The 22,199-nt window shown below is 45.6% G+C and overlaps 1 protein-coding gene across 6 annotated transcripts in view; it reads left to right on the forward strand.

The window, feature by feature from the left end:
* Nucleotides 1-19,907, forward strand: part of tjap1 (tight junction associated protein 1 (peripheral)) — a 35,548-nt gene extending 15,641 nt beyond the window's left edge. For 4 of the 6 annotated variants that reach the window (XM_055018870.1, XM_055018868.1, XM_055018869.1 and 1 more), the window contains 8 exons: nt 114-142; nt 771-932; nt 3,694-3,760; nt 6,199-6,228; nt 7,487-7,594; nt 7,791-7,874; nt 12,350-13,018; nt 13,111-19,907. In XM_055018870.1, coding sequence (XP_054874845.1) covers nt 829-932; nt 3,694-3,760; nt 6,199-6,228; nt 7,487-7,594; nt 7,791-7,874; nt 12,350-13,018; nt 13,111-13,743 — 1,695 coding nt within the window. In that variant the 5' untranslated portion in view covers nt 114-142; nt 771-828 and the 3' untranslated portion in view covers nt 13,744-19,907. The remainder of the gene's footprint in view (nt 1-113; nt 143-770; nt 933-3,693; nt 3,761-6,198; nt 6,229-7,486; nt 7,595-7,790; nt 7,875-12,349; nt 13,019-13,110) is intronic. The other 2 variants (XM_023263347.3, XM_023263350.3) reach the window with 1 other exon arrangement.
* Nucleotides 19,908-22,199: the final 2,292 nt, after the last annotated feature.

Below are 22,199 nucleotides of genomic sequence, written 5' to 3' on the forward strand. Positions count from 1 at the left end.
TGTTTCTGCTGTTTGTTTCACTGGTTTCAGTTCAAACATCATGAACTCAGTTATGACTCCTGTTGATTGTCTGAATAATGTTTAAAGGTGTTTATTCTGATTGTGTGTTCCAGGAGGCGTTATCAGACTCCGACAGGATCAGGTGAGTCTCAAACCTTCACCAGTAAATGAAGTCTCAGTAGTTCCTACAGACATGAAGAACATGTCTCTAGGAACCAGAACCAAACCCAAAGTTCTGTCACACATTTATTAAAGTACAAGAGAAGAAAACGAAACAAGGAGTTTCACAAAACAGTCAGTCTGAGCAAAAAGTTTCTGTAACCTGAACCCTAACCCTTCCTGCAGCTGCAACAGCCCTGGAGTTACAGAAGTCATTTAGTTCTCAGAAACACAAATCAGCTGGAAACACTTTTATTTAGTGGACTGCATCCCTACTGAGCGTCCCTACTGAGCGTCTCTACTGAGCGTCTCTACTGAGCGTCCCTACTGAGCGTCTCTACTGAGCGTCCCTACTGAGCGTCCCTACTGAGCGTCTCTACTGAGCGTCCCTACTGAGCGTCTCTACTGAGCGTCCCTACTGAGCGTCCCTACTGAGCGTCCCTACTGAGCTTATTCTGAGCCACAGACACACACGGAAACACAGCAGCTGAACTAAACACGATGATTTCTTTCTCAGATAAACATTTATGAGCAAACAGCTGATTCTATACTGTAAACATCACTCTCATTCACATTTAAATGGCAGTGTCCTGTCTCTTGCTGTTACCCAGAATCCTCCAGCAGCAGAATGAGGACCTGCGGCGCCGCCTCGCTCTCTCCACCCACAAGATGGAGGCCATGGAGGCGGAGTTTGACGGCAGTCGTCACTACATGGAGGCGGAGCTCAGCCGGACCCGAGACGACCTGGACAAGATGAGGGACAAGTTCCGCAGGTGAGGATGGTGGTGGCTTCTGTGTATGTGGTCATTTAACAGTACTACAACTACTACTATTACTAGTGCTAGTACTAGTGGTAGTTCTACTGAGTTTCGTTCTGGGACTTACCTGAGACCTGGCCATCTGTGACTCGCTGTAATGCAGTTGTAAACATCAGTTTGTAACTCTGGAAACATCACTGCAGTTTTTCATTGAAACATGAATCTTTGTCACAGAACAATCATGCGTTTTGGTTGTTTCATAGACTTATTCTAGGTCTTCTGGAAATATCTGGAAAATCTGCCAGGTCATAAATACACATTCATCCATTTCCTAATGCTTATATGGGCGGCCGTCACTCATGAGCAACACCTTGAGATACTTCAACTCCTTCGCTTGAGGCAGCAGATTCTGGCAGAGAACCTCGACCTGGAACTGGGAGGTTCTATCATCCTCAAGCCGACTCGATGCTGCTGAAGGTTTCATGAAGCCTACAGAACCACATCATCTGCAAAAAGCAGAGATGTGATCCTGAGGTTCCCACATCAGACACCCTGCTAACCCTGACTGCACCTTCAGATCCAGGAAGAGCTCAAACAGGAGATCAGCCCTGGAGGAGTCCAACAGCCACTGGAAATGAGTCTGACTCTGTGCTGAGTATGTGGACACAGCTGTCACTCTGGTTGTACAGGAACCGAATGGTTCCTATCAGAGAGCCCAGTACCCCATACTCCCTCAGTTCCCCCACAGAGCCCCTCAGGGAACACGGTCGTAGGCCTTCTCCAGATCCGCAAAGCAGATGTAGACTGGCAGGTCGAACTCCCATCAGCAGCTCCACAAGAGTAAAGAGCTGATCCACCGTGCCACGACCAGGACAGAATCCACATTGCTCCTCCAGAATCTGAGGTTCAGTGATTGGTCAGAGCCTCTCTTCCAGCTCCCTGGAGTAAACCATCCTGAGAGGCTGAGAAGTGTGATACCCTGATAGTTGGAACTCACTCTCCGGTCATCTGACAAACAGATGATTCTGGATCTGAAGCTGCTTTCAAACGGCTGCAAGTGACTTTCTGACTGGAATAATTTCAGACATATTTCTAGTCTCCTTGGACGATTCTGGAGTCAATCTGGACACTTTTAGCATCGAGCTGGGCAGTTTTTGAGTCATTCTAGATTTTTTCAGTCACTTTGGAATAGTTTGGCACAAATTTGGACAAAATTAGAGTTATCTTTAACTGTTTTTGTGTCAATTTGGGCAAGTTTTAAAAATTCTATACATATTTTAGTCAATTGTTGAGTGAATTTGTGAGTCGATGTAGACATCTCCATCAGTCAGTTTGAACCATTTTGAGTCAATGTTGACAGTTTTGGCCGAGTTGGGCAATTTCTTAATTCATTTAGTCAGAATTTCAGTAAATCTGAACCATTTTTGCATCATCTCAGGCAACTTTTGAATATTTTTAGACATATTTACAGCCACCTAACCCAAACCCTATTTTGAGTCAATCTGGGCAATTTTAGAGGTAATTTGGTCAATTTTTTTGCACCAATCTGGGCAGATTTTTAATAATTTTAGACACGTGTTTAGTCACTTTGGACAGTTGTTGAGTGAATTTATGTCCATGTAGACATCTCTTCAGTCAGTTTCAGCTGTTTTTGAGTCACTTTTGACAATTTTGGGAAATTTTTGCATCAACTTAGGCATCTTTTGAGTTCAAGTCAATGATTTTCTTTTTCAGATCTTTGCTGAGCTCCTCAGACTTTCCCCCTGTAGTGTTTCAGTCTAATGAGTGGATCTGATGGTTCTATTTAAAGTGGATCAGAGGAATCAGCAGTTGTAGTTGACTGGAGTCACTCAGGAGAAGCTAAGAGGCCATGAAACTAAGAAACTTAGATTTCCACCCCTTTTTACATCACCAAACCTGATAATTAAAGTAGCTGTATGTATATTTTTGACTCAACAGAAGATCTTAAATAAATCTGTGAAAGAACCAAAATTCAGGATTGGTTATGGGCAAAGAGTCATGTTTCAATGGTTCCATCATAGAAAATTCAGTTTTAGGAACCACTAGAGACTAAAGACTGACCAATAAATATTTATAGGTTAATGGAAACTTCTGTTCATGACTGGAACTGACTGGAACTTTGCTTTGACTCATGTATTAAAACTACAGCAAACTTAAAGGTGAACTCTGACTCACCTGTTATTCGCTATGACTCCTCTGTGACTCTCCTGTGACTTGTCTGTGACTCTCCTGTGACTTGTCTGTGACTTGCTGTGACTTCCCTGTGACTCACTGTGACTCACCAATGACTCACCGTGACTTACCTGTGACTTGCTGTAACTCACCTGTGACTCGCTGTGACTGACCTGTGACTCACTATGACTCCCCTGTGACTTGCTGTGACTCACCTTTGACTCCCTATGACTTGCATGTGTTTCAGCTGTGACTCCCTGTGACTCACTTGTGACTCCCCTGTGACTCACCTGTGGCTCCCCTGTGACTCGTTGTGGCTCTCCTGTGACTCGCTGTGGCTCTTCTGTGACTCGTTGTGACTCTCGTGACTCGTTGTGAATGCCCATGACTCCCCTGTGACTCGCTGTGTCTCCCCGTAACTCGCTGACTCAGCTGTGACTCCCCGTGATTCCCCGTGACTCAGCTCTGACTCGCTTGTCACTCACCTGTGACTCGCGTGCGACTCCCCTGTGACTTGTTGTGCCTCGCTGTGACTCGATGCGTGGACTCTTCAGTAAAGCGGTTTGTGTCTTTCTCTCTACAGACTCCAGAACAGCTATACAGCGTCTCAGAGAGCCAATCAGGATCTGGAGGAGAAGCTTCATGCTCTGGTAAATTCTGCCGCCTTCATCTGGGCTCTGAGCTGATTGGCTCTTTGTTCAGGTTCCAGTTAAAATGAACGAATGAAAACATCTTTATAGAAAATGTATTTGTGACCCTCATCATGTCAGCTCAGGAACAAAGCTCCTGATTGGTCCAAACCCCAGAGAGTGCTTGCGTGCGTGCGTGTGCGTTACTGATCAACATGTTTCTGTTTTCAGTGTGTGTGTGCTCATTAGTAATGAGTGTGTGACTCATTGATCGCTGTCAGCCACTAACTGATTGATTTCTAAATGAAAATGTGATGAGGCTGCTTATTGATTAACTGGAAACCCCACAACAGAAGAGTTGTCATGGTAACACTGATCAGCACATTCACCACAGAAAACAAAGATCAATAAATGATTTTATAGGGGAATAGTAAGGCTGCAGGTCAGAGAAGGGTTAAGGTGATATCTACCTGTATGGAGAGGAGCCCAGTGCATCATGGGAATCTCCAACAGTCTATCAGCTGATCCTGACCAGCTCCAACTATCACAGAGGAAAATTTTAATCCCCATCAGACTAGCGGACCCCAAACACCAAGTTATCTACAGATCTATGAAGCAGTTTGTAACACAAGGAGCAGCCGTGGAGTCATTTAATTTATCACAGGTTTTAGTGCTGCTAGGCAGAATTTAATATACAGGAGGTCCTCTGTTTATGACGTCATCGACGTACGGCGTTTCATCGTTACATGGAACTAGTTGACGGCGGAGCGGATGAATACGTCACGGTGCTATCAGACGGCTTTGTTTCCATTCTCCGGTTGTACACCACCTTGGATTGTGCTACATTCACTAATTTTTTCATCCTTCATTATGGCTCCCAGCGTAAGTCAGACTCTTCTGATGCTTGGAAGAAAAGGAAAGCCATCTCCGTGGAAGTGAAATTAGATAGAATGAAATGCTGGGAACAGGAAGAAACACAGACCAACATGGGTCAAGTTGTAAAAACAGGTCAACATATTGTAGCGACCCTCTGTTATGAATGAGTGAGACTTTGTCTGGTTCTCTGCTGGTTTATTGAACCTTCATACAGGCTACTGTGGACCGTAGCCAACGCCAGAATAACTAGAAAAACCCCATAACTTAGCTCCAGAATTAGCCACCGTTCCCAGCTCTCTCTACTGCTGACTCTCAGCCAATCAGAGGTGAGCTAACTAAACATGGCACGTTCACAGACATTAGGTAAATCTGGAATTGAACAATAAACATTGAAACCTCAACATCAACAACAATATCAGTCCGTTACAATATTCTGTTATCTTCTAGTAAAATGATTCATATATGCATGAAAGTTGTTGGTATTCATGACTTTATGAAGAACTGATCGATGTTGTGATGCACGGAACGGATTTGGTTACATTTTCACCAGAGTTCCGACTTACGGAAAAAATTGATTTACGTAGATCAGTAGGAACGGAACTCTGATGGAAGTGGAGGACCTCCTGTATGTAATATTTAACTGAGAAAGAGAACAGCTGCTACACAGGAAAACAGGAAGTGGAACATCACAGGACAGGAAGCTCTAGAAGTTTGGCAGCTTTTTAAATTCTTTAAACTAAATTACAATTTATTTGTACTTTTCTACCAAAATATGACAAATTATTCTGACTTTTCAAATAAAATCTTGACTTTAAGCCCAACATGGTAACTTTAACACATTCCTTTAACTTCATGATTCATCACAACCTTTCTAGCAAAATTTCACTGAGCAAAATATTACATTTTCAAACAAAAGTACAATTTATTATGCCTGTTCTATCCAAATATTAAAACTTATTGTGAGCTCAGTGATTTTTTTTCTGCCTAATTTTACATTTTTATTGTATTACAACTTATTTTCAGCCATCTAACACTAACCCTATTTTAGAGGTAATTTGGTAAATTTTTGCACCAATCTGGGCAGGTTTTTGAAAATTTTAGACGTTTTTAGTCACTTTGGACAATTGTTGGGTGAATTTATGTCCTTATTGACATCTCTTCAGTCAGTTTCGGCCGTTTTTGAGTCACTTTTGACAATTTAGGGAAATTTTTGCATCAACTTAGGCATCTTTTGAGTTCAAGTCAATGATTTTCTTTTCAGATCTTTGCTGAATCCTCCCTAGTGATTTTTTTCTGCCAAATTTTGCATTTTAATGTTTTATGTCAACCTAATTAATTACAGCTTTTCTAACTTTATCTAAACATTACAGCATATTAAAGCTTTTTAAACCAGATACTAGAACTTTCACCAGTTTGAACCAGTTTCTGCTGTTTGTTTGTGGAAGAAGTTTTATTTGTTCTCCCATCTGATTGAAACAGAGGATTGGTGTTTGTCTGATTCTTCATCTCTTTCTTTTTTCTCCTCTTTTGTCACGCTGCTCTCTGACGGATTCATCTCCATCTCCATCCTTCACCTCCATCAGGCTGCCGTCAGTCAAACATGGGTTCATGCAGTTGGGTTTCATTCATTCATCCTCGCTTTCTTTTTCTGTTTCTGTTTGAGCACCAAGTCCTCACATTTAGTCTGAAAGCTGCCTTTCATTAGTTTTTAAATCCATCCTTCTCCTCTTCTGGAGTTCTCCAGGTTCTTCTCCACCAGTTTACAGAAAGGCGTTCATATTTAGAACCCATCAGTAGAACTCTTCTGTCACTACAAATACCACCAGATTGTACTTCTACCACTTCGCTGTGACGTTTGATTCAGGACTTTCCTTCCTGCTTTCTCTGATTTTCCTGGTGGTAAATTTCCCAGAATAAATCTTCGGCAGGTTAAACGTCCGTTGAAGCGTCTGGACTTGGTGTTTGAACTCATCATCGGCTGATGGGTGCAGCTTCTAGATAACAGCTCCAGTCGAGGTTAAAGAGTGCAGCAGATTGCTCAACTACAGATCAGGACTGGAATAATACGAGAACCTGAAACCGGAGAGCAACAAGTCCAAGTTTGGTTTCAGGGAGATGTAAAAATATCACAGCTTCATTGGAGTAAGACGTATTACCAGTTATCTGAAGTACTATTACTCGTTCTCCAGAGAAATACTGCAGTTTTACAGATAATTCAGCAGTTTTGTGGCAGTCAGAGGTCCTGATCTGTGGTTAGCGGCTAGCTGCTAACATTTCTGCCAGCTTCAGCATTAGCCACTAGGTAAAGCATTAGCCCTTAAAGGAAATTGATTATTGATCATATTTCAGCTTTGACGCTTTGATCAAGATCTTATCAGATCTTATTGATCTCCTCACAGCAGCAGCTACCCCACTGCATCCCATAATGCATCTGTGAAGTGCTGCTAGTTACAGCAGCATTCAAATGATCTGGGAAACGTAGAAACACCCACTCAGGATTCAGGCTCCATGGAGAGGGTTTTTAGTGGTTAATGATCAGTTTTAATGATCAGTTTAGTGGTTAATGATCAGTTGTAGTGGTTAATGGTCAGTTTTAGTGGCTAATGATCAGTTTTAATGATCAGTTTTAGTGGTTAATGGTTAGTTTTAATGATCAGTTCTAGTGGTTAATGATCAGTCTGTGTCGACCCTCAGCCATTGAACTGTACAGAAAACTACAAACATGGTGTCCACTTGTAAAGCTTTGTGTTGTAACTCAAAGTTTATTCCCACATGATCTGAATGACTCACTGAAGACCCGCCTCCTGCCCCTGATTGGCTGCCTCAGCTGTGACATGCAGCTCTAACGGGATGTCTTTGCTCTGCCCACAGCTACGGAAAGTGGAGAGGGACAAAAAGACGATGGACCAGGAGATCGTGGAGCTGACCAACAAGCTGCTGGACGCCAAGAACACCATCGACCGTCTGGAGGAGCTGAACGTGAGAACATCCTTTATTCAGGAATAACTCTGGATCTGCTGCTTTAACTGTGTTTTTAGCGTGTTTCTGGTATTTTTGTCACAGCTTTATCAAACTGAGACTTTCCTCAGGTTTCATCTGATTGTTTTTCTTGAGATTTCCTTCATAGTTCGAATCAGTTTGAAGCTCCAATCACTGATCAATAAACTGTGTTCAGGAGCGCTACAGGCAGGACTGCAACCTTGCCGTGCAGCTGCTCAAATGCAACAAGTCGCATTTCAGGAACCACAAGTTCGCTGACGTAAGTACCTCTGTGTATGTGTGAGATTGATCTGAATGTTTGCATTAGATCCAGCGGTCTCCAATCTTTCTTGCACCAAGGACTGGTTTAACGTCAGACAGTATTTTCACAGACCGGCTTTAAGGTGCGGCAGATAAACCCTAACCCTCTGCCTCGTAACACTCTCTTGTTTCTATGGTAACGTTTAAACATGCCTTCAAAATAAGATGCACCACAAAAACAGATACAAAGTCACCATAACACCGGATCAGTGGGAGCCCTGAGCTTGTTCCTCTGCAATGAGTCGGTCCCATCTGAGAGTCATGGGATGCTTATGTCCAGTCTACTACGTAGTTTAGTTTTGGTTGCTGTCACTGCAGAAAAGTCCACTTCATCCAGATAGGATATCGGAAATGTAAGCAGGGTTTTCAGTGCTTTCATGGCGATCTCAGAGTATTCTGCAATGACTTTAATCCAGAACACCAGCAGATTTGTTACCTCGAACATACTTTTAAGGGCACCATCATTTGCGATCTCCAGCAGCTGGTCTTCTTCTTGCATAGATTGATTCACCTAGTTTGTTGACAAATGGATCCATTCCTTGGCAGTCCGAGGGTCTTGTGTGGTTGGGAACCAGTCCTCGAACTCTTTTAAAAGCAAAGACAGGTGATCGTGCACCAGCTGGGAGAATGAAGACTCGGGCTCAGTCTCTGCCAATATCAGCACTAATGTTTGAAACATGTCTGATATACCTGTGTTCACCCCCCATCCCCTCAAATCCAGTTTGGCTTTAAATGTAGCTGCTTTATCTGCTGACTTGAAGACATTTTCCCCTGAAGTGACAGATGGAGTTCATAGAGCAGGTTGAATGTGTCGCACCAATAAGCCAGTTTTGACCCATTCCTCGTCACTGAAATGTGCTGCCAGCAGTGACTTTTTTCGGAGAGAAATCTCTGCTGTGGCTCTCGTAATTCAAGCACTCTGGCCAGCGATCTCCCTGGATAACCATCTGATTTCTGTGTAAAAGAGGTGTGTGTGCTCCATGTCCATCTCCTCACTAGGGTTGGACCCGAATATCCAAATATTTGGAGTACAAACCCCTGCTTTACTGTCATAAAGCATTGGTATATCTCAGTCTTGTGAACTTCAGTGACCTCTGGGGTCAGTGTTACTTTTCATTGGACAGTTGCTTGGCTGCATCACGTGGAGCTACCGACTCTGACATCACGCTTCACTTCGCCCGTGTTTGTAAAGTGAAGACAAGATGCTAATGCTAGTGCTGTCGGACTCTGACGATGAACACCCCCCCCCCCCCCCCCCCCCCCCACACACACACACACACACACACACACACACACACACACACTCCCGCGGACGAGCCGAATATTCGGACAGTCGTCATTAATGGGGCCCAAATATCCAGAGCTCAGAAGTTGCTGTTTGAACCAGCCCTACTCCTCACAAAGCTGCTCCAACAGGCGCGATTATGTTCATTTTGTTGTTTTCTTAAATTCGATCAGCGATTCTTTTTATCCGACAAAGTTTGTAAGGGTGATCGTCTTACCTTGCTGACATGTTTCGACTATGTCTGCAATCTTCTTCAGATCATCATCAGACGTGTCCTTTTTATCAGGTGACCGGTCTGATAGATCCCCCCACCGTCTGGTGGTCTCTGGAGGATGGAACCGGGACGAGAGGGCTACACCCTCTAACACCTGAACTCCATCCTCCAAAGACCATCGGATGGTGGGGCGATCTGTCAGACCAGTCACCTGATAAAAGCGACACATCATCAACACGTCATCAACATGTCATCACACGTCAGATGACGCCCTGAGGAAGACCACAGACGTAGTGGAAACATGTCAGCAAGGTAAAACGATCACCCTTCCTAACTTCGTCGGATAAGAAGAATTGCTAATCAAAAACTAAGGGCGTGTGCTTTGATGTGGTTAATGACTTTAACAACATCATTCAATACGCTGTTAAGTTCTGGTGGCATTTTTCGGCGAGCCAGCATTTCCCTGTGAATGACACGATGCATAGACTCACATTCAGATGCAACCTCCTTACACCGAGCAGCTAAACCAGACAGGTGTCCGGTGTACTTATGCCGACTCAAAAGGACCATTTCAGTTGTCCTGATAATCATCCAGCGACTTGAATAGTTATGCAGCTGTGGTTTTGGTTTGCAACGACAGTGTACGTGACATATCCTCATGCACAGCTTCCTGATAAAGATATTGCACATAAAGGAGTAGTATTGCCTTGTTGGCTTGGCTAAGCTTAGCATAGGGACTGGACACTGGAGGGAACGGGTAGACTGGTTTAAAGTCTACCAACTCTTCTAAAAACAAGTTTATGGACGCAACCAGATGACTGTAGATGCCACAAATGTGTAGCTGTTGGTGTTCTAATACATTTTATTCCATCACTGCTGCATTTTGGCTTAGAGGACACAAAGTCAAGCTACACTTTATGAATGAAAACAACATTTATCAGACTGTGTGTAACCCAGTAAGAACAACCTTTACTCGACTACTGTACTCTGGTTCGACTCAAGGAGCAAGGGATGGTTAATGTAAAAAGGTAAACACAAACATATTTCAAAAATTGACATGAAGTAGAACAAATTCACTTTTAAAATCCCAATATAAAAAAATAATAAAACAAAATAAAGTGTCCTTTCACAGCTTGATGCTGTCTGATATCAAAGTCTATCAAAGTCCAGTCCAAAGTGTTCAGTTTGAATCCATGTCCATCCCAGTTCATTCAGTGTGTGTGTGTATTGTGTTCTACCCGGGTAATGTGTGTGTTTGTATGGTTACTGCGCGCCGTTTAAATCTTATCTGCCAACATGAATCTTCATGAAGATGATGAATATGGAGAATTCTGGATTCTCTTTAACCCTGGTTAGAATCACTGCTGTCCACTGACTGTAGATCCAGCAACAGAAAAAAACCAATTGGAGTCCTTGGTGGAGAAAAACAAAAGAAAATAAATCCTCCCGTTGCAGCCGTCTGGGACTCTTTCGGGACAACTCAAAACATGTACACACTCTTAACTTTAAAATTAAAGCAGTTTTTCTTAAATATCAATAACTGTGATGAATGTACTGTAGCAGCTTTAGAATCTGGCTTAGCTGGGGTGTCTATGTCCCAGCATGCAATGCGCACGTCTACTAGATTCCCTACACTGAGCGCACATAGAGCCATCTAGCGGCTGCTTAAAGTGACTACAATCATCCTATTACAGCTATCTTAATAAATTTCTATATTTAAATTAAAGTTACTGAAACTAAACATTAAAATATGCTAACTAAACCCAACACTGCATTTTCATATGGGTTACATGTGGATTTCACTGAGACTTTGGTGTTAACTCAGTTAAATCCGAACCTAAAAATAGTCGATTCTAAGTTGACTTAAATATAAATGGCTGGTTTCCATCCAAATTTTACCAGTATAAAATACGTTTGTTGGGGGGAAAAAAGAATCTGCACCGGAGTTTCGGGGAGCGATTCTCATTTCCATATTGACATTGATTTGGTCCTCGGGCCCTTCCTCTGGCCCCTCATTCTCTTTTCAAACACACCTGAAAATAAAACTATTTAGACTGTAGACTCGTCAACCTGGATGACGTATTAATCCTCTCCAACAACTGTGTCTCAGTGTCCTCGGCTGTTTCCTTAGTGAGGTGCTGAAAGAGGCCCCTGAGCTTTCTTTATAACCGCAGCCTCAACTAGAAGTTCACAGTGAATGTCTTTGTGGCGGGCAGAATCAGTTCTTCAATAGTGAACAGCTTCTTAGCGTTACGGTTACCCACCAGGTACAATGTCCTCAGTGACTGCTTCTGTCTTTCTTGTTTGTTTTTTTTCTTTCAAAATACTCCAGAGGCGTGTCTTTTAATGCAGGGTGCTCGGTTTCCAAGTGGTGAAGCAGTTTTGAAGGCTTCATTGCTTCATTAGATAGCCGGTCGCCACATAGAGCGGGTTGGTGGTGGGAATCACCTGTCGCCATAAATAGGACTCCTGGTACTGTCTGTTAAAGACAGCTTTCTTTTTCTTGGAAGTCGTAGACTTTTCTTCTGTCTCCTCACAGGCGCTTTTACCCTTCGCAAAGAAACTTTGCAAAAACATTTGTTTTTGGCTCATTCTCCTAGCTTGTGGATTTAGTTTTAGCAGTAACACATCACGTGACTGAGACAAGTGAGTCATACACGGATTTAACGGAGAGAATCAGATCATTTTTCAAAATAAAACATCGTTCAGACTCATAAAATAAATAAAACAGGGAGTTACTTATTCTTTCTGTGCGGACGGTACCGGTCCATGGCCCGGGGGTTGGAGACCGCTGACAGTTTATAGACGCTCAGCTGTTAGAATAAAAACACACATTCCTGGAAACACTGAAGACTTAAAGACGTATGAGGACAACATACAAGTAACGTGTGTGTGTGTGTGTGTGTGTGTGTGTGTGTGTGTGTGTGTGTTACAGTTGCCGTCGGAGCTTCAGGACATGCTGAACAAACACATGAAGAGCAGTCTACCTGAGCGTGGCTCTGCCCCCCAGGACCCGGACACGCTCAGTCTGACTCCGGCCGACGTGGTGCCGACCTCGGTCATCGCTCGAGTCCTGGAGAAACCGGAGCCGCTGGTGCTGAACTCGGCCCAGTCCAGCACCTGCGGCCGGCCCATGGCGGAGGACGTCTTCGTGCACGTGGACATGACGGGTTCGGCGGGCAGTGCCGAGGGCCGGGCCGGGCGGGAGAATGGCGACCGGGAGGCGCCACAGCAGAACGGCTCCTGTCGCAGTCAGAGCAGTCTGGACGAGGAGGGGGGCGGAGCCTCATCCTTCGAGAAGCTGAACCCATACCCGGTCCCGCCCCCGCCCCACCCCCTCTACCCTGGCAGGAAGGTCATCGAGTTCTCCTCCGACGACAAAGTCAAGATCCCCAAGAACTCCCCGCTGCCCAACTGCACCTACGCCACGCGGCAGGCCATCTCCCTGAGCCTGGTGCAGAACGACGACGAGCGGCCGCCCGGGAGCCCCGCCCCCTCCTCCTCCTCTGGGGGCAGAGCCACCCAGCGCACGCCACCTTTGCAGCGCAACGCGACCAGTGAGCCGCTGTCCAGTCAGTCCAGCCCCTTCAGCAGCCCGCCACAGGTAAGCCCCGCCCACCGCCCAGCCCCGCCCACCGCCCAGCCCTGAGTCTCACCTGTGGTGTTTGTGTGATTGACTGTTAACTCCGCCCCCAGGCGCCCAGCGTCATGGCGAGCTCCGGCAGCTCAGAGGAGGACCTGCTCGCCAACTGGCAGCGCATGTTTTTGGAGAAGATGCCACCGGTGTGCGACAGCTCGCTGGTTCACCGCACATCCTTCAGCAGCCAGACGGCGCAGGAGCTGCAGCGCCGCAGGCCAGCGGCAGGGGGCGGGGCCTCCTCCTCTGACCGCCACCGGGCGGCGTACTCGGACGGCGAGGAGGGATCTTCGGCGCGGAGCTGGACGCCGAGTCGTGGCTCCAGCCTCGACACCGACACCGACACGGAGCCGCGGCCCGGTGGGAGGGGTCGCTACAACGACACTGAGGAGGGGGAGGGGCGGCTGATGAACCTGGAGGACGACGGCGGCAGCAGCGACACCGCGGTCACCGTGGTCACCGCGGACGTCCGCAGGGAGGAGGACGAGGAGGACGAGAGCTCCGCCGAGGAAAGAGACGTCCTCCCCCACGACCTGCCCGTCATCTCACCCCGCCTCCTTGACTTCGACCCCGCCCTCGCCGTCGGCGCTCCACAGCGCCCGCAGAAGAGCCCCAAGAGGATGGGCGTGCATCACCTGCACCGCAAGGACAGCCTGACGCGAGCACAGGAGCACGGCACGCTGCTCGACTGACACACGTCCACAGCAACCGACCTGGCACCTAGCAACAGGCCACACCCATCCAGGATATAGCCATACTCTAACGTATGCTGCGCAGCCTCACTTGTGTGTGTGTGTATTTCTGTGTGTGTGTGTGTGTGTGTCGCATGGTGTCCATATACTTTTGGCATGTTGTGCACTTTGAGTGCATGTTTCCATCCAGTATATGTACATGTCCAAAAGTATGTGGACAGCGGCGTTAAATGTATTAAAATCAATATCATCAATCGGTTCTGATCAGCTGATTGATTAATCTCAGTTTGTGTATCTTGTTAACTTTCACACAAACATAGAAGCATTTATTTTTATTTGCTAAAATTAGGTTGACAGTATTTTTTATATAAAATTAATCAGATTAAACCAGATCTGCTGTTTATCTGAGGATTTATTACAGATTCAGTCAAATATGAAATCAGAATCACTCAAAACGTGTTCATCTCTACATGTATGTTCAGGTGTCTGCATACCAACACAACATACATGTCCACAAGTATATGGACACCTGGGGAAAAGAGACGTGTGTGTGCGTGCGCACGCGCGCTTGTGTGTGTGCGTGTTTTCTTCACAGTCGACAAAAACAAACTGAAACTTTACGGACATCTTTGCCTTCTTTCCTAGCCAGGAGCTTTTATTTTGAAGGTCAGACTTTTATTTTGACGTGTTCTTTTGTCAGCTCCTCGGTTTGCCCTTTGACCCCGACCCCCCCCCCCCCACTGTGACTGTACCTGCAGGGGCGGGGCTGGGGGCGGAGCTTCTCCACACCTGGAATGTAACATTTCCATTGTTTTTATTTAGTTTTCTGTTGTTGTGAACTCTGAGTTTCGATCCGTTGTTACAGATAATTATTATGGATTTATTGATTGGTTCTGATCAGTTTGTCTTTTTATGTTCTCCCTACGGAGGCCTGTTGGTGCCACAAACGGAGACATTATTACATTTGATTATTCAGTCTTTAAAAAATGTTGTAGACACCATGAATCAGACGCAGCTGCAGCCATACAGCGCCCCCTGATGCAGCGGCCCTGATGCAGCGCCCCTGCTGCATCCCCTGCTGCAGCGCCCCCTGCTGCAGTCATGCAGCGCCCCCCTGCTGCAGTCATGCAGCGCCCCCTGCTGCAGCGCCCCCTGCTGCAGCCATGCAGTGCCCCCTGCTGCACCCCCTGCTGCAGCGCCCCCTGCTGCAGTCATGCAACGCCCCCTGCTGCAGCGCCCCCTGCTGCAGCCATGCAGTGCCCCCTGCTGCATCCCCTGCTGCAGCGCCCCCTGCTGCAGTCATGCAACGCCCCCTGCTGCAGCGCCCCCTGCTGCAGCCACGCAGCACCCCCTGCTGCAGCGCCGCCTACTGCAACTCTGTTTCTGGCTCCTTCAGGCCTCCACACGGTGGCGCTCTGTCTCTCCTTCCCTGGCGTGGTGATGAATGTCGGCTCGTCGCCTCACATCTCTGATTGTGACTCAACAAGGATCAATAATGGAGTCATTGATCCACTGACTGACTGATTGGAAATCGATCGACTGCAGATTGATCGACAGGTTTAGTTCCTCTTCACCCGACAGGACAGTTTTCAGAGTATTGATCAGTGTCTGTATTGATCAGCGCTGGGTATTGATCGACTGTTGAAAATCTCGATCACTGAATGTTTTCTTGTTTCAGAGTTTAGATTAAAGCTTCGGTCTGAAGCTGCAACAGATTTTCACTTACTGATTGTTTTTATCTGATCAATTGATCATTGATCACAGGTTTTGTCTCAGCATTTTGTCCAGAAACCAGACATTCTGTTCACGACACATCAAAGATTAATGATTAAATAATTTCCAGTTTTCCTCGAACAGTTAAACGATTGGCTGATTGATTAAGTGATTGATCAGTTTTCATCAGTCAGGTTAACTCACCAATCAATAACCTGATTAGTACCAAACTGAACATGAAGCTCAGAAACCATCTAGAACCATCCAGAACCTCGTTAGTACTTTTGCCAATCAGCTGGTTCTGCTGCTTTAACGGAGCTGTCAGAGTGCATGATGGAACATGGAGTCCTGGTCAGTCTGGATGGACTTTTGACTGCACCGCATGGTCTTCCTCCGCTGTTAAAGGGCTGTTCAGGTGACTTCCTGTCTGCAGGTGTAAATAAAACATGGCGGAGCTCTGAGCTGCTCAAACATTTAAAAGCTGCAGCGGCTGAAAGTCCCACACTGATGCCGACACTCAAAGTCACCGCTGCTTTGTTTTCTGCTGCTGCTAAATTATTCACGCTGCTCCGTCTCAGTGCTGCAGCAGTCAGAGGGTGGAGGATTCTTCTGTCTCTGTGAGGACAGTCTGGAGGTCTCACCTGGTTCAGGTTCAGGGTCCTCTCCAGGTGAGTCGTCATGGGACTGTGTGTTAGCGTGTGTTAATGTGTGTATGTGTTAATGTGTATTGGCGTGTGTTAATGTGTGTAGGCGTGTGTGTGTGTGTCAGCGTGTGTTGGCTAGCGTGTGTTAATGTGTGTAGGCGTGTGTGTGTCAGCGTGTGTTGGCTAGCGTGTGTTAATGTGTGTAGGCGTGTGTGTGTTGGCTAGTGTGTGTTAATGTGTGTAGGCGTGTGTGTGTCAGCGTGTATTGGCTAGCGTGTGTAGACGTGTGTGTGTCAGCGTGTATTGGCTAGCGTGTGTTAATGTGTGTAGGCATGTGTTAATGAGTGTCAGCGTGTGTTGGCTAGCGTGTGTTAATGTGTGTAGGCGTGTGTGTGTCAGCATGTGTTGGCTAGCGTGTGTTAATGTGTGTAGACGTGTGTGTGTCAGCGTGTATTGGCTAGCGTGTGTTAATGTGTGTAGGCGTGTGTGTGTTGGCTAGCGTGTGTTAATGTGTGTAGGCGTGTGTGTGTTGGCTAGCGTGTGTTAATGTGTGTAGGCATGTGTGTGTTGGCTAGCGTGTGTTAATGTGTGTAGGCGTGTGTGTGTCAGCGTGTATTGGCTAGCGTGTGTTAATGTGTGTAGACGTGTGTGTGTCAGCGTGTATTGGCTAGCGTGTGTTAATGTGTGTAGGCATGTGTTAATATGTGTCAGCGTGTGTTGGCTAGCGTGTGTTAATGTGTGTAGGCGTGTGTGTGTCAGCGTGTGTTGGCTAGCGTGTGTTAATGTGTGTAGGCGTGTGTGTGTCAGCGTGTGTTGGCTAGCGTGTGTTAATGTGTAGGCGTGTGTGTGTCAGCGTGTGTTGGCTAGTGTGTGTTAATGTGTGTAGGCGTGTGTGTGTCAGCGTGTGTTGGCTAGCGTGTGTTAATGTGTGTAGGCGTGTGTGTGTGTGTCAGCGTGTGTTGGCTAGCGTGTGTTAATGTGTGTAGGCGTGTGTTAATATGTGTCAGCGTGTGTTGGCTAGCGTGTGTTAATGTGTGTAGGCGTGTGTGTGTCAGCGTGTGTTGGCTAGCGTGTGTTAATGTGTGTAGGCGTGTGTGTGTGTGTCAGCGTGTGTTGGCTAGCGTGTGTTAATGTGTGTAGGCGTGTGTGTGTCAGCGTGTGTTGGCTAGCGTGTGTTAATGTGTGTAGGCATGTGTTAATATGTGTCAGCGTGTGTTGGCTAGCGTGTGTTAATGTGTGTAGGCGTGTGTGTGTCAGCGTGTGTTGGCTAGCGTGTGTTAATGTGTGTAGGCGTGTGTGTGTGTGTCAGCGTGTGTTGGCTAGCGTGTGTTAATGTGTGTAGGCGTGTGTGTGTCAGCGTGTGTTGGCTAGCGTGTGTGTGTCAGCGTGTGTTGGCTAGTGTGTGTTAATGTGTGTAGGCGTGTGTGTGTCAGCGTGTGTTGGCTAGCGTGTGTTAATGTGTGTAGGCGTGTGTGTGTGTGTCAGCGTGTGTTGGCTAGCGTGTGTTAATGTGTGTAGGCGTGTGTGTGTTGGCTAGTGTGTGTTAATGTGTGTAGACGTGTGTGTGTCAGCGTGTATTGGCTAGCGTGTGTTAATGTGTGTAGGCATGTGTTAATGTGTGTCAGCGTGTGTTGGCTAGCGTGTGTTAATGTGTGTAGGCGTGTGTGTGTCAGCATGTGTTGGCTAGCGTGTGTTAATGTGTGTAGACGTGTGTGTGTCAGCGTGTATTGGCTAGCGTGTGTTAATGTGTGTAGGCGTGTGTGTGTTGGCTAGCGTGTGTTAATGTGTGTAGGCGTGTGTGTGTGTGTTGGCTAGCGTGTGTTAATGTGTGTAGGCATGTGTGTGTTGGCTAGCGTGTGTTAATGTGTGTAGGCCTGTGTGTGTCAGCGTGTATTGGCTAGCGTGTGTTAATGTGTGTAGGCATGTGTTAATATGTGTCAGCGTGTGTTGGCTAGCGTGTGTTAATGTGTGTAGGCGTGTGTGTGTCAGCGTGTGTTGGCTAGCGTGTGTTAATGTGTGTAGGCGTGTGTGTGTCAGCGTGTGTTGGCTAGCGTGTGTTAATGTGTGTAGGCGTGTGTGTGTCAGCGTGTGTTGGCTAGCGTGTGTTAATGTGTGTAGGCGTGTGTGTGTCAGCGTGTATTGGCTAGCGTGTGTTAATGTGTGTATAAATAGCTGCTACATCTGGATTCATGCATCTTTAATGACTCTTCATGAATATAATCGTCGTCTCCTCTGTCTCTGCTCCTCTACACACTCCTGATTTCTCCTCTTTGTCTTTCCATCGTTACTTCATCTTCTGTTTCATTCTTCAAGTCTTTTCTTCTCCACTGAATGTTGGATTCGGTTCTTTCTGACTGATGAAGACCATGTTGTGAGGTTGAAATCTCCAGAGCTCTGCAGGTTTCTGGGTCATTTATCTATGAATTATTGGTCTTTATTGATCACTTTAATCATTAACAGTTTATTGTCTAATCAGCTGTTAGTTACAACAATAAAAACTTTAAGATAATCTGATTCGACCTCAGAGTTTAGAGTCGTCCGATCCAGGAGTTTAGCTGATCGGCATCGAGCCTCAACTAAATTCTTAGTTTACATCAGCTGGTGTTCGGAGGAGCTTCAGGAGAAACCAGGCGGACTTCTTGGGAAGACGTTTTCTAGAAATGTCTTCCAGATTGCATTTAAAAAGTGGAACATTTCAGGTCATTAACCTTCTCAGAAGTCTTTGTCATGGTGCCTGTTGCTGCTAAACTCCCACAGTGCTCTCTGCTTTAACTGTAGTCTGAGTGACGCCTCATCTGGTTTCTATAGGATTAAACAGGAAGAGGCTCCACCTGGTGGAACAACCAGGAACTACAGCTGATCTACATTTACTGACATCATGGAGAGAAAACAGGTTTACTGCAGTACATCCTATCATCTAGTACTACATTTACCCTCTAGTACTGCATTCAGACAGTGTCCTACTGGAACTTTACAAGGTTCCACCTACAGAACGAGCAGATAGACTGAGTTAATTTACATAAACTTTAATCAAAGTGTGTATTATCAGTAGTTGGGCCTCGGTATCAACAGATGGTGGATATTAAATGATTTATATCCGATCAGGACGGTCCTACTCCTGCCTCCCTTCCAGATTAAAGGCTGTGGTTCTCTGCTGATCTGAGGTCAGTTAACTCTCCTTATTAAAGCATCGTGTCCCAGCATGCTTCACTGTGACGTCTGGACTCTGGATGTGACACTAAAGTTGGAAACTCATGACGTCTAATTTTCCTGAATTCACATTAAAGTCAAGTTTATCTTGAGTTTGTTTCTGGACAGAAACTCTGAGACCAAACCAGATGTGGGTTCATGTCGAATGTTTTCTTTCTGTCTGATCTCCGTCTGAATGTTCCGTATTTGGATGAAGTTAAACATTCAGGACTCGGCATCAACGCCTCAAACTAAAAATCCACGTTTTTCTTTTTTTCCTCTGAGGAAGGAAACGTTTGTTTCTCCTCGAAAACGTTCCAGATCTGGGAATGTTTGGGTTGAAGATCAGTGGCTCTGAACAGGACTGAAGCCAGGAGGGCGGCGCTTCCTCACGGCAGACTCACCTGAGGACACCTGAGGATGAATGTACTGTGGAACGAAGCTGTTTCAGCATGACGTTCAGGTGATTGTAGCCCCGCCTCCCTGCTCTCCACCCACAGGTGCTGCTCGCCGCTGTTTGTTCCATAGCAGAGAAAGACTGTTAAACTTTACTGATTTTATTTTCTCAATTTGTAAACCAATGTATATTTTAAAACAAATAAAATATTTTAAACTTAACTCCACCTTTTGTGTTGCATCAGAAAACTAGTTGACCTCAGGTGTCCTTGAGGCTCTGCCCACACTTACCTGGGAAAGTATGTTTTACTCCAGGATATCAATGGTTCCCAAATATCCCAAGATACAGAATGAACTTTAATCTCAGAATAATGGATCTGTTTCAGATCTTCAACTCTTCAGAATTGACATCAGTTTGTGTTTCTGTTCTGATCTGATGGAGAATTAAGTCAGTGTTAAACAATAATAAACAGGAAATGCCTTCAGAGTCATAAATGAGGCAGGAGAAAAGCTATTCTTTTGAATTTTCTTACTAGATTTAAGTTTGTTTTTTTTTTGACATTCTGTCTAAATGAGCAACAGTCCAGCTGCAGGGGCCTGAATCAGAGGAGAACAGTTAGTTTATTGGATATAAAACCAAAGCAGAAATCAACATTTAATTCAGAATCCATCCACAATTTAAACTTTTTACTGAAAGCAAGTTTCAGAATGATCCTCCCCCTATGAGGCTGTATCTTCAGCTCCTATGAGGCTGTATCTTCAGCAGCCTTTAGCTCCAATGACCTGCTGTAGACAGAGGTATCGTCTCCAACAAGCTTCTGGCAGCTCCTTGGGAGTTTTAGTCCATTCCTCGTGGGCGATGGTCTCCAGCTCAGCGATGTTCTCAGGTCTATGTGCTGCAGCAGCTTTCTTCAGATCCACCACAGGTTCTCCACTGGGTTTCAGTCTGGAGGTTGTGATGTCCACTCTAGAACCTTCCAGGCGTTCTTCTCTAACCAGCCTTTGTTGGTTCTGATGTGTGTTTGGGGTCGTTGTCTCGCTGGAACGTCCAATTACGCCCAAGCTTCAACTTCTTCACGGACTGAGGGACGTTCTTGTCCTGAACATCCTGGTACTTCCTGAATCCATGGTGACTTCAATACGTTGGAGATTCCTGGTTCCATTAGAAGCAGAACACCCCCACAGCATCCCAGATCCACCACCATGCTCCACAGTAGGCAGGGTGTTCTTCTCCTCGTTCTTCCTCCCAGACATTCCTCTGATCCATAAAACCAAAGAGCTCTAGTTTGGTCTCATCAGTCCATAGAACCGTCTCCCAGAACTTCTGTGGCTTTGATAGGTTGCTTCTAGCAGACTGGAGACCATTGTTCTTGTGGTGTGTCTTCAGAAGCGGTGTCCGTTTAGGGGATCTGGCATTAAGCCCTTCAGCATGGACTGTGTCCACAGAAACATCAGCTCCTCTTCCAGCCAGGTCTTCCTGCAGGTCCTTGGCAGTAAGCCGAGGGTTCTGGTCCATCTGTCTCCAGGAATCTTGATGTCTCCGAGAGCTTCTTTTTTCCACCATGTAGTGGAGAGATGTAGATGTAGACATACAGGTGGATGGATTAGAGTTGGACTGCAGGTATCTGGATTCACTAGCATTGGTTATAGGGGGACCATCATTCTGAAACCTGCTTAAAAAAAAAAAAAGTTTACATTGTGGATGGATTCTGAATTAAATGTTGATTTCTGCTTTGGTTTTATATCCAATAAACTAACTGTTCTCCTCTGATTCAGGCGCCTGCAGCTGGAATGTTGCTCATTTAGACAGAATGTCAAAAACATCAGGAGGTTGGATCATTTTACATGCAGCTGTGTAACTGAATAGTTTAATGAACAATACAGACTTCCAGTGCAGGTTCAGTATTTATAGAGACACTGTGTTTAGCTAAAATATTGAACTATAAACTCAGATTTACATGAAAAATGCCGTAAAATCTCTCCAGTGTTTATTTAATGTAAATGTACCTTAGTTTGGCCAACTCCTAAAATAACTTTTGAATTGTTTACATTTGAAGTTTTTGCAGGAGGAACGAAAATGTTACCGGAGTTGGTTTTTCGGGTTAATTGTGTGAACAGACTGCAGTTATCATAAATCCTCAAACAGTCTCAGCCTGGTGGTGAAAACTAAAAACCAGGACCGGCTGGATCTGGTCCAGCAGGGGTTGATGGGACCTGCTGCACTGACGATCCTCCTGAACAGGTGAGATGTTTGACTGTTTGTCCTTTCAGTTTGCTTCTGATCAGAGTTATGATGTGAAGTTAACCTTCAGACTGATCCAGTTATAAATGTAGAATCTGTTCATGAGGTTCTAACCAGTTTACTGTAGAACATCACAGTTAAAGGAACGGTTCCCCATCATTCTAAACAGAACAGCAGTGCATCATCATCATCGCAGTGTTTTTTTTCTATTAATAAATCATTGACAAACTGATCGGAAACTTGTTTTAGCTTGTGTTGTGTCTGACCTACCA

Source organism: Amphiprion ocellaris, chromosome 16 (genome assembly GCF_022539595.1).
Source record: "Amphiprion ocellaris isolate individual 3 ecotype Okinawa chromosome 16, ASM2253959v1, whole genome shotgun sequence".
Lineage (NCBI taxonomy): Eukaryota > Metazoa > Chordata > Actinopteri > Pomacentridae > Amphiprion > Amphiprion ocellaris.